The 15,470-nt window shown below is 39.3% G+C and overlaps 1 protein-coding gene across 3 annotated transcripts in view; it reads right to left on the bottom strand.

Moving 5' to 3' along the window:
- Nucleotides 1-347: 347 nt before the first annotated feature.
- LOC103370451 (uncharacterized) overlaps nt 348-15,470 on the bottom strand; it is a 31,461-nt gene continuing 16,338 nt past the window's right edge. For 2 of the 3 annotated variants that reach the window (XM_008299511.1, XM_008299510.1), the window contains exons 9-17: nt 15,418-15,431; nt 14,551-14,573; nt 13,780-13,883; nt 9,086-9,177; nt 8,188-8,414; nt 6,774-6,933; nt 3,236-3,392; nt 2,743-2,796; nt 348-2,627 (exon numbers count right to left, since the gene is read on the bottom strand). In XM_008299511.1, the coding sequence (XP_008297733.1) occupies nt 2,374-2,627; nt 2,743-2,796; nt 3,236-3,392; nt 6,774-6,933; nt 8,188-8,414; nt 9,086-9,177; nt 13,780-13,883; nt 14,551-14,573; nt 15,418-15,431 (1,085 nt within the window). In that variant the 3' untranslated portion in view covers nt 348-2,373. The remainder of the gene's footprint in view (nt 2,628-2,742; nt 2,797-3,235; nt 3,393-6,773; nt 6,934-8,187; nt 8,415-9,085; nt 9,178-13,779; nt 13,884-14,550; nt 14,574-15,417; nt 15,432-15,470) is intronic. The other variant, XM_008299512.1, reaches the window with a different exon arrangement.

A 15,470-nucleotide genomic window follows, 5' to 3' on the forward strand; every position in this document is an offset into this window, starting at 1 on the left:
CAGCTTGTAATCACTTTCTAACTGCTGGCAGCGCGTCAAAGTCCTCCAGAGGAGGACAATCTGCAGAGATGAGGATCAAATCCCCCACTCTGTCCACAGTCAAGCTAACTAGTCAACTTTTCCACTTAAACAAAGCATGCCAGAACAAAAACAACAAGGTACTGGGAAAATTCGTCTTTTGGGATTCTGGGATGTCAATATAACTATGTTTGATATTAACTATAAATTAAAAGAGACCCATAAGATGTTCCACTTAATAGACATAGATTAAAATAAAGAACAAAAATATTGAGTTGATGTGAAAAACAGAGTCTTCTACATTTGCAAATAATGCAATTAAATTTAAATTACACCAACACAACAGGTTTATTGCAAGTGTTTTTTTAATTACCTTTTTGAAACATTATGCTTAAAGAAATGATGGCACCAATAGTAGGTCCTGTCATGTATTAAAAATAAACATGCAATATAAAATGCTATACCAGTAATGCCAGCAAGCATAGTTATGTATGCAGTAAAATGCTTTCTGTCCCTTTTAGCTTAAATGTAAGTCATTTATATATACAGTACAGAAATGCAAAGCAACCACCATTTCCACTACAACATATTACAGTACAGAAATCACATTACATGGGGACGACAGAAGAAGTTGGGTATGGAGTCACATAAATCCAAGGCAGGAAATGAAATCTGCGGGTGATTGTAGTGTAGCATATTGGTGTCCCTCATATTTTTTGATGCAATGCTTATCATTTACATCACTCACTTTATCAATCAGGACATTATGATTCAATCTTTTAATCATAAATGACATGTAAACATTCAATTTATGTGAGGGAAGGACATGTGCAAACACTTGCCATATATTATATAATTCAGTGCAAAACTCAATATAGAATATAAAAATATTTCTTCCAATATTTCAAAAACAAACAGAATTAGCTGATAGCAGTTTAGCTTATGTGAACATAAAGTTATGTTCTGGCTACCTGCTACAATGACAGCTTCTTTTTCACACCAAACTAACACTAGCTTGGATAGATTAGTTTGCAGAGAGCAGAGCTTTGACTGCTTCAGCTTTTATCAGACTTCGGTTATTATTGCTACCAGCATTCACATGCATCAGAACAATGATGCACAAATGAATACGTCACCTTGCACCATGTGGACTGTGTTACAGCACTGATTACTATCTTTAGTAACAAGTTGTGTGATTGTTTCAAGTTTAAAACTCAGTACAACATTACATTAGGACATCAAGACCAGATGTCCATCAGTCACCTCACTGGCAGAGAGGACGAGCTGGACCGAGTAACAGCTTACTAAACAAATGAAGAAATGACTGTGTGTGTGTGTGTGTGTGCGTGCGTGTGTGTGTGCGTGTGTGTGTGAGTGAGTGTGTGTGTGAAAGTGTGCGTGTGTGTTTGTCTGTGCTTTGCTTTTCCAGACAACCGTTCATCCACCATACTTCAAACTTGGCAGTGTATTTTCTAGGGACCCAAGGAAGTGCAGTGTAGTGTTTAAAGTACTTTGGATGAGCAGTTCTAGAGAAATAAGGCTTTTTTAAAAAACCCATTAAAGGACAGTCTGTGGTAGAGCTGGTGCAATTAATCGATATAACGCCATCATCATCATGACAAAGCCTGGACAACAAGCTGCGTCTAGAAAATTCTCGTCCACAATCGTTTTACATGTGGGAGCATTTTAGAACCAACAGGGTGGTGCTCTGTAAACAGTGCAAACTGGAAATGGCTTATTGCACCAGAACAGCTGTTATTATTATCATTAGCATAATAACACAGCAGTGACATGATAATTATATGTTTGAATAAAATGTAAAGAAAAAAAACAACTAAAAATTATTCACACTTTTTTATATATATATATATTAATTTGGGGTAAAACAGTTGTTCTATTAATCAAATACAAAAGTAATCCTTATATTGTTTTATAAACTCAGTGGTTTTTAAACAATACTCAGAGCAATGCAGAGCTGGTAAAGGGTGACTCTCTCTCTGTTGGTTGGTTATACCTAATGAGGTGTCAACTAGTTTGAGTTGTATTGCTTTGGACTGTTTCGATAACCACGCACTTTTGTTTGGACGAGTGGTTGCTTGTTGGTATTGAGAAAGCTGCGTGCAGCAATACTGGAGGCTATGCAACGGGCCTGTTTCTGAACAGGTAGTAGTTGAACAGGCACTGCATTTTTTTTTTTTTCAAGTAATGATGCTGCATTAGTAGTATATTAATGTAACATATTTTTTCTCGCAATGCAGTAAGTAAGTGCGTAAATATGATTGAATATTTGTTCAAAGTACTGAATAACTGAATAACCCTGACAATGAACACAGGAGCAGATCAACCAGTGGTGACCTACAGAGAGCATTTGCTGAAAAAGAAATGGAGTGACTGGATCACAGTGTCATGGTTGAAATCAGCGAAAACATTGACATCATGAAAGAAGTAGAACTTCCCAACAATCAGTTTAGTGGTGGTACAGCGATTGGGCGTCATCAGGATGTGGTGGAAGGGCACAGGTTGGACTGTACCATTTCTTCCATCGAGTTTCAGCACATTTCTGAACAAAATGCTGTTCAGAGACACACTTTCCACAGTTCCGATGTAGACTGAATAAAGAAAAGACATGAAGAAACACATTAAAAATACAAATCTGCGTGTATTTCTTGACAGCATTTTTTTCCCCAAGTTCACCATAAATTCAATCATGAAGTGATATCTTACTTTCTCGGCAAAGTTCTGTGTCCTTCAGGTTGTTCACAGATAGAAGTCTGCATTCTGAAAAAGAACAATATACACATATATGATATGGAGGAACCAGACGAACTGAAAGAAATGATTTATATCGTTGCAGTTTTCATCCATCTCTGTGTGGACTGAGCATCTGAGATTAGCCTCATCAGTTCGGCATCAGTTTACAAATTTGGTCACTATCTCCCCTTCTGTTCCGTGGTTATGATGTTGAACAACTACCCCAAATAAAAGTGGGTTTGGTAGAACTTAATGATATCACAGTGAAGTTGACCTTTGACCTATGGCAAACAGGGCACCGTGGCCTTGACTCTTAATGTTTTGACACCAAAAAGTGAATGTTTGTGCCAAATTTGATGAAGGTGTTCAATAGCCATTGTGTTCACAAAAAATACGAATACGGTCATAGATGAACACTTAAAACAAGTGCTATTATGTGAGATGACATCCAAGCAAAGGCAATTACCATTCATCCCGCTCTGCTGCTTGTGTCCTGGCCTCAGCACCCCTGCGCAGCACGACCACAGAAACGAGTTGAAATATAGGTGACCACAGCATCCAAATCCCGTCTTTTTGGGGTAAAGCACCGCTTCGTCCTTACTTGAGCAGCAAACTTCCTGTTTCTAAAGTAGACATAAAGCATTTTATTATCAATAAAAACTTGCTGGTTTGTTTTTTTCTTTGCTAGGAATTTAATGAATAATGAAATGGATATCACTGCATGAGCTAATTACACCTCAAATATACAGTAAATACATGCAGGATTCAGTTATGGATCCCACCATGGTTATGGGCAGAATATCTCAGATGGGACAATCAAGCCCAGAAATAAAAGCACCAGATTCAGTGTAATAACTAGGGCTGGGACTTTAACGTGTTAATTTCAATTAATTAATTACAGAAAAACACGTGTCAAAAAAATAACTCATTTAATCGCAATTTTCTCAGTTCAAAAATTTCTGGCACACTGGTAACACTGATGCACACACTCTAGCAGGTAGGTGCCGGCACTGCACCTAAAGTTCGTTTGCGAGCCGTAAAAAAAAGATGCACAAGATGTGCTGAGTGACGTCAGTGCACAAGAAAGTTTGGTAAAGAGTGATAGAAGACAAGACCGCATTGCTTGGCTTGTTGGGCGGAAAGCTGGGGGTTTTTTGGCTTGTGTTTTTTGTTGTTTGTTTGTTTTTTTAAAATCAAGGCCTAATGCTACGCGTCCACAGGGGCGATTTTGCCAAAATTTGCCAAATTTACATAAAGTTGAAGTCAAGTCTACTTTATGCAAATGAGCTATATGCTATATGGTTGCGTACTTCACAGTATAACTTCCGGGTTAAAAAAAAAACGACTTCCATTGCAGCCGTTGTGTTGTGTTGTGGCTTATTTTTAGTGTTGTGGTTAATTTGGTTGTGTTGTGGCTTATTGTGTTGTGTTGTGGCTTTTGTTTTGTTGCGACACTTCTGGGCCACCGTACGTGACACAGTAGAGACAATTAATGGGTAACGAGAAATGAACGGATCTTGTGGACATGTAGCATGAGGCAGCTCGGATAACAGCATGGTCGTGTGCAAATTGTGCAACTGAATATAATAGCTATAATTGCACTTTGAGTTTGCACAAATCTGTGAATATAGTAGATAGATGAAAAATACACAGATAAATATCAATGAAAAATAAACATTTTTGTTGTTTAAGTTCACGTATATGTCTATTCATTAATTTTGTCGTCAAAAATGTATTTGAATTTAAAAAAAACTTTGCTTATTTTATCAAACATTGATTGACTGATTAATTGTGATTAATTATTTACAAAACCTCTAATTAAATAGATTTTTTTTTTTAAATCACGTCCCACCACTAGTTATAACATAAACTGTTGTGTTTGAGCTTTCTTTAATTTGTAGGAATCTGTGATGATGACGGTTAGCTTACAAGCTAATATGTTACAACACGTAAATAAAACAAGTTGGGAGTCGCTAAAAGCACATTTTTGATACTTTTGACAGAGTTAGTGTAACTATTTCCCGACACTTTCTGATGGTTCTTATATAGGCTAAATACACACATGGACAAACTTGATGGTACCCTTCTGTTAGAGGAAAATAAAACAACAACACAATGGTCACTGAAATAACTTGAAACTGGCAAATGTAATGATAAATAAAAAATTACTGAAAATTAATTAATGAAAATCAGACATTGCTGTTGAATCTTGGTTCAACAGAATCATTAAAAAAAACAAAAAAAACTCATGAAACAGGCCTGGACAAAAATTATGGTACCCTTAACTTAATATTTTGTTGTACAACCTTTTGAGGCAATCACTGCAATCATGCTATTTCTGTAACTCTTGGTGAGACTTCTGTGCCTGTCGACTGGTATTCCAGCCCATTCCTCATGAGCAGACTGCTCCAGCTGTCTCAGGTTTAAAGGGTGCCTTCTCCAGACGCCATGTTTCAGCTCCTTCCACAGATGTTTAATAGGATTTAGATCGGGGCTCTAGAAAGCCACTTCAGAATAGTCCAATGTTTTCCTCTGAGCCATTCTTGGGTGTTTTTAGCTGTGTTTTGAGTCATTAGCCTGTTGGAGGTGCCATAACCTGTGACTAAGACCAAGCTTTCTGACACTGGACAGCACATTTCTCTCTAGAATACCTTGATAGTCTTGAGATTTCATTGTACCCTGCACAGATTCAAGACACCCCGTGCCAGATGCCGCGAAGCAGCCCCAGAACATAACAGAGCCTCCTCCATGTTTCACAGTAGGGACAGTGTTCTGTTCTTGATATGCTTCATTTTTGCATCTGTGAGCTGATGTGCCTTGTCAAAAAGCTCCAGTTTTGGCTCATCTGTCCAAATCACATTCTCCCAGAAGCTTTGTGACTTGTCAACATGCAGTTTGGCAAATTCTGGTCTCGCTGTTTAATGATTTCCTTTCAACAGGGGTGTCCTGCCTTCAGCCATCTTCCATTAGGTCCACTTTGGCTCAAACAGCGATGGATGGTGCAATCTGACACTGAAGTACTTTGACCTTGGAGATCACCTCTAATCTAGTTGGAAGCTATTCTGGGCTCTTTTGTTACCATTCGTATTATCTGTCTCTTTGATTTCTCATAAATTTTCAAGGGAGGCTGGCTACAGTCCCATTGACCTTAAACTTCTGAATACATGCAACTGTAGCCATAGGAACATCAAGCTGCTTGGAGATGGTCTTATAGTCTTTACCTTTAACATGTTTTTCTATAATTTTCTTTCTAATCTCCTGAGACAACTCTCTCCTTCACTTCCTCTGGTCCATGTTTAGTGTGGTACACACCATGTCACCAAACAGCACAGTGACTACGAGTCACCCTTTAAACAAGCAGACTGACAGATTGTAAGTTTGAAGACATCTGTGATGTTAGTTGAACATGTCCCGATGGTCAAATTATTGTCAGTCTTTTCTCTTTTCTCTTCACTGTGGGTTATTCTTTCTTTAACGGAAGGGTACCAATCATTTTGTCCACGTGTGTATATTAGATTTTAATTCAGGAAAATTCAGGTACTTATATCTGCTGAGGCAATTAACAGTGATCTTTTATCAATCAATGACAGATCGTATTAATGTCTCTATATTCTTATTTTAGTTTTTTCTTTAAACAATATCCTCCACACAGAAAGTGGGGACCCCCTCTAACATAACAGCCCCACAAGTTTTGGCCATTAGTTTTAACTATTTCAGCTTCATTTCTGAAAAGCCATGTTTTGTCCATTATTTTGGAAGCCTGGGACATATTTGAGTCAGAAGAAGCCAGTCAAAAGGCAGGAGTTGGAACAGAAGTGTGGTCTAAGTGTGTCATTGTTGCCTTTCTTAATAAAACATGGGGCAAACACTGCATTAAGGGACCTATATGTCTGGAGCCAAAGGGTGCCCAAAATAGCTCATCACATTTTATAACATCTGTCTCTGAGTAACACATTGTTAATTGCACAGCTAATCGAGTTACCGCTAGTATTAGTCATGTGTACCTGTGGGTTTTGCAGAACGGATCCACAGCACTTTGCATCATGTCCGTGGTTTCCCAGATGCGTCAGGTCATAGAGCGTTCCTTTGCAGCACTTCATGTTTGGATCTGTAATGTTGTATGCTTTAACTCCACAGCATTGAAGGTTTTCTCTTTTGGGATATCTGGAGAAAAGTAGTGCTAGCAGTTAATATCAAATGAGGAGAGTGGCATAGAGAAGTTATTATGATCATTTTGTTCTAAAGACAGATAATTTGACGAAGAGCTAGAATCTTCAGTATATTACATACACACTGGGTGTCAGCCTGAAAGATAATGTGTTCACTCTTTGTTGTCGTCTTCAGCACAGTGTTCACACAGCAGTCAGAGTGCAATATACAGTCACAGTAGCAGACTTGAAGCGTAACAACACGCACTGATTTGCTGTTAAAAATGTAACATCCAAGTAAAAGCTTTAGAGAGACATCTGTTTCCATCTGACATGCATGACAAGGATGACTGAAACATGCAACTGAAAACTTCCACTGTGGTGATTCTTGGCCACTAGAGGGCAAATTAGCTCCGAAACCAGCTGACAAAACACAGTCCTGAACATTATCGTGTTAATCGAGTAGAACAGGCTACCTAACACTTTCCAACTTACACATATAACAGACCGATTCAGTATTCACTGTTATTTACATATAGCAAGGATTTCACAAAATACAAAAATATTTATGACTTTAGGTTGCTGGATGTGTCACTTTATTCCCCAGTGCTAAACCAAAAGCACAAAGCTGTGACCGAAAAATAAGAAGCAGCAACAACTGCTGAGTTGGGTGAATTATCACCACTAATGCCTGGTGTACTTTTTTTCTGTGGCTGGAAGTTGTTAAAACTAAAGCCCTTATAAATATGACAAACCCCAGGAGGAGAGCTAGACCTACTTGTAAAAGTCACAACATGCCCATGCTCGAGCATGCGACAAAAACATTTGAATAAACAGATTTTACCAGTAACTAATTCCAGGCATTGAAGCAGAAGAAAACTCAGACAAACAGACATTCCTGGCATAGCAACTGGGCGTCCTTTAAAGGTGCCAGATACAAAAACAAAGGCGGGACAGAGTCAGTGCTTCTGCTGGAATGCCGGCCTGTCCCCGAGACCGTGTGAAATCAGCAACGGAGGAATTTTCTGAGCCTCTCCTGTCTGGGTTTTTCTCTACATTCACTCAGAGAGAACATAAAAGGCATAAATTCCCATACACCCTTTTATGTGGAAAACACATGCTCACGAAAGGTCACCGTGAACAAACAGCACAGCAGCCAGACAATGTAAAATACCAGACAGATGGAAAAAAATACTGTCCTCTCATTTCTCCGGATTTCATCAGCATCCTAAATGAACACACATCAACATAAATAAGAACGCATGATCACCTGTGTCCACCGCAGCAGATCTCTTCAAGAGGCCGGTAGACTTCTGCCCCACAGCAGTGTTGTCCAGGAGAGGCATGAAACTGAGAATAACACATAGTCCCTTTAGCTGGGTTGTAAGGAATACCTGCATCTGAGCATTCCTCTCCATCCTCTCTGTCTTTGTACAAGACATTATGACAACAGAGAAGTCCACGCTGTGCTGAGCCATACGGTGTGTCTCCACAGCACTTTAAGGATCAGAAAAAAACATAGTAAATTGTGCAGCAATACAGACACAAGCAGACACTGTCTTTTACACATTCAAATGCACATGTCAACATTTAAATGAAAGAACTTTGACAAAAAAATAAAAATTAGTAAAAATAAAAATCAGGAATATAAAAATCACTATTCATCATAACATGCATCTTTCTACATTATTTCTACAAATAAAGTGTGTTTAAGTTATTAAAGTCTTACCGGAGCATTTTTATATTATCCTTTCGCATGAGCGGTTACTGTTAACAATGCCGTTACATGAGTTTAATGCATCAGATTGAAAACACCGTCCGTTATTGTATAACAGAAGGGTGGAGCTCTCCGAGCCCTCTCAACGAGACTTCACAAAAACAGATTTTTTTTAAAACTGGGTTTCTCTGCTGTCAGCTCTCAATTCTTTACATAAATCACACTGAAGGAGTGCACTGTTTTTTTTTATTTTTCGTTTTGGTATTTAGATCCCATGTCACAATTATTATTATTTATATTATTATTAATTATTATAATTATTTACTGGCCTACAATTTTCTTTTAAAGGGGTAGTCTGAGTTTCCCAAAGAAACAAAGAGAAAACCTGCTGACCTCAGCCAGCTGACTGCATCAAAACAAACAAAAACAAAAAAGAACAATAGTACATTACTTGATCCATCCCAGGCTTCAACTCAGAAATGCAGCCATCACAGCAGACATGTGTATGTGGATTATACACAGTAGGTGCGGCATCACATTGGCCTAAACATTTGGGTTGGGAGGGGAGATAGAGGAAAGAGTAGTTAGGATGGGAAAGTTATCAGAGGGTGTGGGGATGAATCATGTCAATTTGGAAGAGTCTAACAATGTGATTTATTGAAATAAAAAATGAGACGTGACAAAAACCACACATATCAGATGTGATGCTTACAAGCACCTGCAGTTAGATTTTTTTTTTCCTTGAGGACAATACCCTCTTTGAAACACAAGTGAGAGCCTGTTAACCTTCTTGATCATGCAAAAGATAGCACAGGAACTGTGTGGTTTGGCAACATGTCAGCTGAGACAGTTCAGACAATGTGAGTGCGTACTGCATCCAGATTCATTGGATGCGATCCCTCGCCCCTTTTGGAAATCTGTATTGTTAGATTACAAAAAGAAAGGTTTTAAAGGACCCATTTCACCTGGCTAAGAAACTTTTCAATGTTCTTTCTTCTCACAAAAGACTAAGAACCATTAGTCAAGAACATCCAGATTCTACAGTCGCACATACCCTGGAGTTTTCCGCCCTCTGAACACTCTAAACTTGGCACTGCAGGCTACTTTGCGGTTGAAATACTTGTGCAGTAAGGCAAAGGTTATTGACAAACACTTTCTTTTCATTTTTTTTCTTGTCTGAAGTAATCTCACAAAGAGACTTTCCTATCAGTTACGGCAATAAAGCGATAAATCTTCCATTTTAAATGAATGGGTGTGGTATGGAACCATGGGCGGGGTGTGCTTCTTTCATTTAAAAAAAACAAAAAAACAGTACAAAACTAAGGAATTCAGCAGACAGCCAATAGAGATAGTCATTTCCAATGCCGTAGAGACCAACACAAATGTGATCTTTCACACGTCCTATACTGCTCTTCAGCTGTATTCAATGATAAAATAAAGGTCAGGCATTTTCCCACTTGTCTTTCCAAGAAAAATAACTGCTCCATGTCGGTAAGACCCAGAACTAGAACAAGGATAGCACAGGAGCTGATACACAGGCCTGAGAAAGACAAACAACAGGAGAAGTAATCACCCTAATGTCACTCACTGGTACCACAGATACGTTTTCTCAAAATGGGCGGCTGCCTCACCATTCGAAGATTAGCTGTCTGTATCTTGACTGATTTGCAAGTCAGAGAACTTTAACGTCAGCTCCGTGATCAGAGAGGATTCGGCTGTGGGAAAGGGAACCGAATCAGAGTTTGCGCTTCTAAGAAGGCTGCCAACTCTCCCACACACAGGACTCATGCAGCTGGCCCTTTATTTTTTCCACACACTGTGATGCAACACTCCTCACACAGCAAAAAACTACTTAATGAGTATCTATGTCATGCCGTGAAAAGAGGGTACCAACAGCGCATGTACGTGCCATACAGAGCATACAGCGAGTATTTCAGATGCATCTGTTATACTGCAATTCAGTCCCAGGCATGCTGCTCTGAATGTTTTCTTTAGTAATAAACTTCTGGCAGTAGCACAGCATCTGTCTCTTTCTCCTTTTGAGCAATGTCAGCAAGTTACTATGATTACTCTGTGTGTCTGTCTCTGCCTAACAACAGGTCTGACTAGAATCAGTGTGTTAAATAAAAGCTGGGATTTGAATTTAATAGTAGCTGTAAGGCAATTTTAGTCAAATTGTTGGTACTTTGTTGCAGTTATCACACTTTGAAGATTTCCTTGTGAGTACTGAGCATACTAACGCTAAGGCTTAACATCATTTAACCTGGCCTATTTATAAAAATCATACTGTTTGATGTGGGCTGCAAGGTGGCTCGATGGTTAGCACTGTCACCTCGCAGCAAGAAGGTCGCAACACCCGGGATCTTTCTGTGTGGAGTTTATGTGTGGGTTGGATCCGGGTTCTCCGGTTCCTTCCACACCGTCCAAAAACATGTTGAGGTTAATTGGTGATTCTAAATTGCTCGTAGGTGTGAATGTGAGTGTGCTTGGTTGTCTGGCTCTAAGTGTAGCCCTGTGATAGACTGGTGACCTGTCCAGGGTGTCCTCTGCCTTCACCCTAAGTCAGCTGGGATAGACTCCAGCCCCCCCACGACCCTAGTGAGGATTGTGTATAGACATTGAATGGATGGATGGATACTATTTGATGTGTTGTAAGGCTGTTCCACTCATATGAAATGTTTTCCCTCATTTCATCTTGGATCTTGGATAATGTCTAGTCGACCGCAGCTTATTATGACTTCCATCTATCCATCCATGTCCGTCTGCTTATCTGAAACAATTGGGTTGCTGTGGCAGCTGGCCAGCATTTGTTCCTCTTCCCATCAACATTTTTCAGCTATCTTCTCTCCAGAAATGTAAGCCCTCCAGTGCACTCCCAGGTGCACCCTGCGGTATCCTGCCAGTTTGACAGGCTTGGAAAACCTCCAAAGGAAGGCGCCGTGGAGGCACCTAAATCAACCACCTCAGCTGGTTTTTCAAAACCAGCGGATGTCTGAGTCCATCACCCTATCTCTAGGGCTGAGTCCAGACAACCAATAAATGAAACCCATTCTGGTTGTTTGTATCTCCATTCCCATTCTGTCAGTTTGTACTAAAAGCTCATGAACATAGGTGAGGGATACAATATTAGCTGTTTCCATCACTTGTGAAAAATAGCCTGAGATACTTAAACTCCTTCACTTGAGGCAGAAGCTCATCCCCAACTCAGAAGGACTAATCCACTAGTTTCTAGCAGAGAACCATGGCCTCAGGCTCCATAATGTTTTCATACATCTAATTTCGATTACAAAATACCCATTCTTCTAATAATAATTTCCTGTCAACCAGATGGATACATTGTTGGTTTTCATAGCACCTTCAATCTAGATAAGCTGATTTGTTCAGGTGACTGTTTCTTGACTTAATACAAGAGGTTGGGGAGCATGAAAATAAATGAAATGAAAAATACTTTATTTATCCCAGAAGGGAAATTCAATAAGGAAAACTGCTTCAGATGTTTCAAGTTTGCTCACCCATTTTAAAACATAACCCGCTTCCCCAGCCTGTATCTACGGAGACTTGTAACTGAACAGCCCTTATCAGAAGTCATCCTGCAATCCATTCTCACATTTGGCACCTGCATCATGCCAGACGATTATCTTGTAAGTCAGTCTAGTGTTTATGTCTTAAGTTGTGAAGAGACATACGTGATTGTCTGGAAACTTGTCTGGAGGCAGACAGGGAAACAGGAAAGGCATCAGACGGTGCCGGATGGAAAAAAAAAAAAAACAACAACTCACTTTCCATTTTTCCTGACAAACGGCCCAGCAAGCACAAAAAGTATGTGCCCACCCTAGATCAGAATGCTTTAGTCAACCACAAGCCTGAAACTGTTTTCTCAAACAGAGTTGGGAGTGCACCATTTAGCCCTTCACTGTAGCTTTCCCCTCCGTGCTGTCACCTTCTTGAACATGTAGTATCATGCATTAAATATTCATTTTCACCAGCATTTGTTTGTGCTTAAATGCCTACAACAACCTGTTTCTATATTTAGCTGGACTTCTAGTGAATGTGTGATATATGACTAGCATGACACTGTTTTAAGTCCACCTAAACTTTGCAGGCAGGAGAGCCAGATGAATGGACAGATCAACAAAGAGTGTGACTTGAAACAAGAGGTTTGTGCTCTGTATAATACCAACTTGCAACATTGCTGTCATTTACACGCAATCCTAATCTTTAAATGTCAGCCAACAACTTCTGTCCTGTAAGATGTTATGAAGTAAATGCTGACTACGCAGTATGAAGGTTATGCAATAATCCTGTTTCGTTTGGCTCCCTATTATCCTCACTTTGGCAACGCAATTCTGTCTGGCACCAGGTACAAAATCGCCAAAATGAAAAATTAAGGCTTGATTTCCAGCACAAAGGAGGTGCATCTGCAGCAAGCAGGCTAACAGAACCATGGCATCAGCAAAAAGCAAAGCAAACGCCACTCTGAGGTTCCTGAACTGAATGTCCTTCTCACCACGGCTGTCACTTGAGATCCTGCATGAATGTCACTAACCGGATCAGAGTCACGAGACAAACTCGGTAGAGTCCAACACAGCTGTGGAAATGTGTTGGACTTTGTGCCAGGAAACCAAACACAGCTTGCACTTTGGTTCTGTGAGGACCAGATGTTTTATAGCAAAATAATGAATTAACTCATGCTTTATCTTCAAATCTTTTCTTCTGCTCCCTCCTCCAAAATCAACAAACATTAGCGTCTACTTTTTGTCATACAGCAGCTAAACCAACAGCTAAGCCTAACAAAATCTCCTGACCCAGGAGCACATTATATTATGTATTCACAGTTGTCCCTCAAGGCATTTCAATATGCATGTGCAATGAGGTGACATCAGGCACAGAACACTCAAGATGTTAATTAGGTTGCTCGACTTGTAGTGGAGTTGTCTGAGTAGTTATCATGTTCACAAGAAAACCCTCAAGATAAAAAACAGACTTGTTTCTCGGGGCAAACTGTCTTGTTCAATCACACGCAACATGTTTATCATCATATAAATCTTACTTTGACAGAGGTGACTGGCAGACTCCACCTGCTGATGTAATGTTTTTTCAGAGACAAACAGTTGCAACTTCAGCACAATGAAACCAAAGAATTACCTGAGGCACAGCACCAGTGAGGCTTGGTCTCTTTTCTCTCACAGCAGCGGCGTTCGTTTGGATTGTAACATGATGACCCACAGACATGTGTATTTGGTTCACTGCTGTGGATGTGCAATGATAAACATGATCAAAGAACACAAAGCTTGAAAATTACCACAAATTTGCATTCTAGGTCAAAATACAATAATTAGTTTAAAGGTTCCCTCTGAACTTTTGACCTCTAGTAGCACTTATAGAGTGCTTTTTCTGTAGTAGGGTGCCCGTTTTACCTCTCTTGAAGAGAAATGTTTCAAACTATTCTACTGTCTACAGATGTTGGTAATGCATCTAGAAAGGCATCAACATGCAGGCAAAAGGAGAAGACGACTACTGGCTAGTAAACATGGATGTAAGCGATGCACCCATGTTGCTTTTGGTGCTATTTACCCAAACTAAAATCTGATTTGTGTTGTTACCTTATTTGTTTGTGTTGATTAATGACTGTATGTTTGAAATGACTTACAGAATGCACTGCATTTTTGAGTAAAATATTATTGTGTCAAACACTGGGTTGTTGTTACCACGGGTTATCTTAGGTGGGAACCTAACAGTAATATAGAAACAACACAGAACAGCCCTCTCCTTCTGGGTGGGGCAGCCAAGCAGAGGTCTGCATTTAACTGTGAAAAAAATCCCGTGCAGAATGAAATGATAACTGTCAGTGTTAAAAAGAAATGTATGTTATTGGTTTTAGTATGATAATGCGGTCAAAACATTTCATTGACTTACCAGCTGGGTGGAGGTTCAGGTGTCTGAAGAAAATAAAGAAAACAAAATGTCTCACACATAAACAAATGTGTCTCATATAACAGCTTTGTGAATGCTTTACATGCCCTTTACTGACAAATGTGAGGCAGCATCAAAACAGTAGTGCAGTGGCCTAAAGGCCTTACAAAGGTCTGTTTTCAGGCTTCTGCGTATTATATTGTTATTAATATATTTGATTGCCCCTTGAACTACAGTTGTACATACTTTGTTTTCTTTATATACAGCGCCGTCCATAATTATTGGCACCCCTGGTTAAGATGTGTTCTTTAGCTTCTAGTAAATTCCGTTTTTTTCTAAATAATATAGGATCACAATGAAAAAAAAGAGGAAAATTCAACCTTTAATTCAAGTGCATTTATTCAGTGTGAAAAAAATCCCACATTAAAAAATAATTCTTTCACATCAAATCATGTGTGCCACAGTTATTAGCACCCTTGATGTTAATACTTTGTACAACCCCCTTTTGCCAACAATTCATTTAAGTTGAGTTGAAGGTTACATTTTTCTACAATTGTCAGTGTGAGAGTATGCTTCTGCAATAAAAAATGATATCTGTTTTATGGCTTTTAACACATCTTAACCAGGAGTGCCAATAACTATGGAGGGTAAATATATATACATACTTTTATATTTTTATCTACTGTGTTCTTTGTGTGCCACTGTCTTGTTCTGTTGCAATGCCTGAATTCAGTAAAGAATGATCTTATCTTCTATTACATTAGCAGTAACCAAAATAAATACGGCAGGAAGAAGAGGTGTTATGGTGCATCTGGGAAGTTGTGTCCCATAGCAGAGAAGTGAATCATACAAACTGTAGGAGGGTCTCACCAGATGTGGAACAACTGTGGAAAGAAACAAGAAGGAATTTTGAGTGAAAAAAA

The sequence above is a fragment of the Stegastes partitus genome, unplaced genomic scaffold (genome assembly GCF_000690725.1).
Source record: "Stegastes partitus isolate 25-593 unplaced genomic scaffold, Stegastes_partitus-1.0.2 Scaffold1427, whole genome shotgun sequence".
Taxonomy (NCBI): domain Eukaryota; kingdom Metazoa; phylum Chordata; class Actinopteri; family Pomacentridae; genus Stegastes; species Stegastes partitus.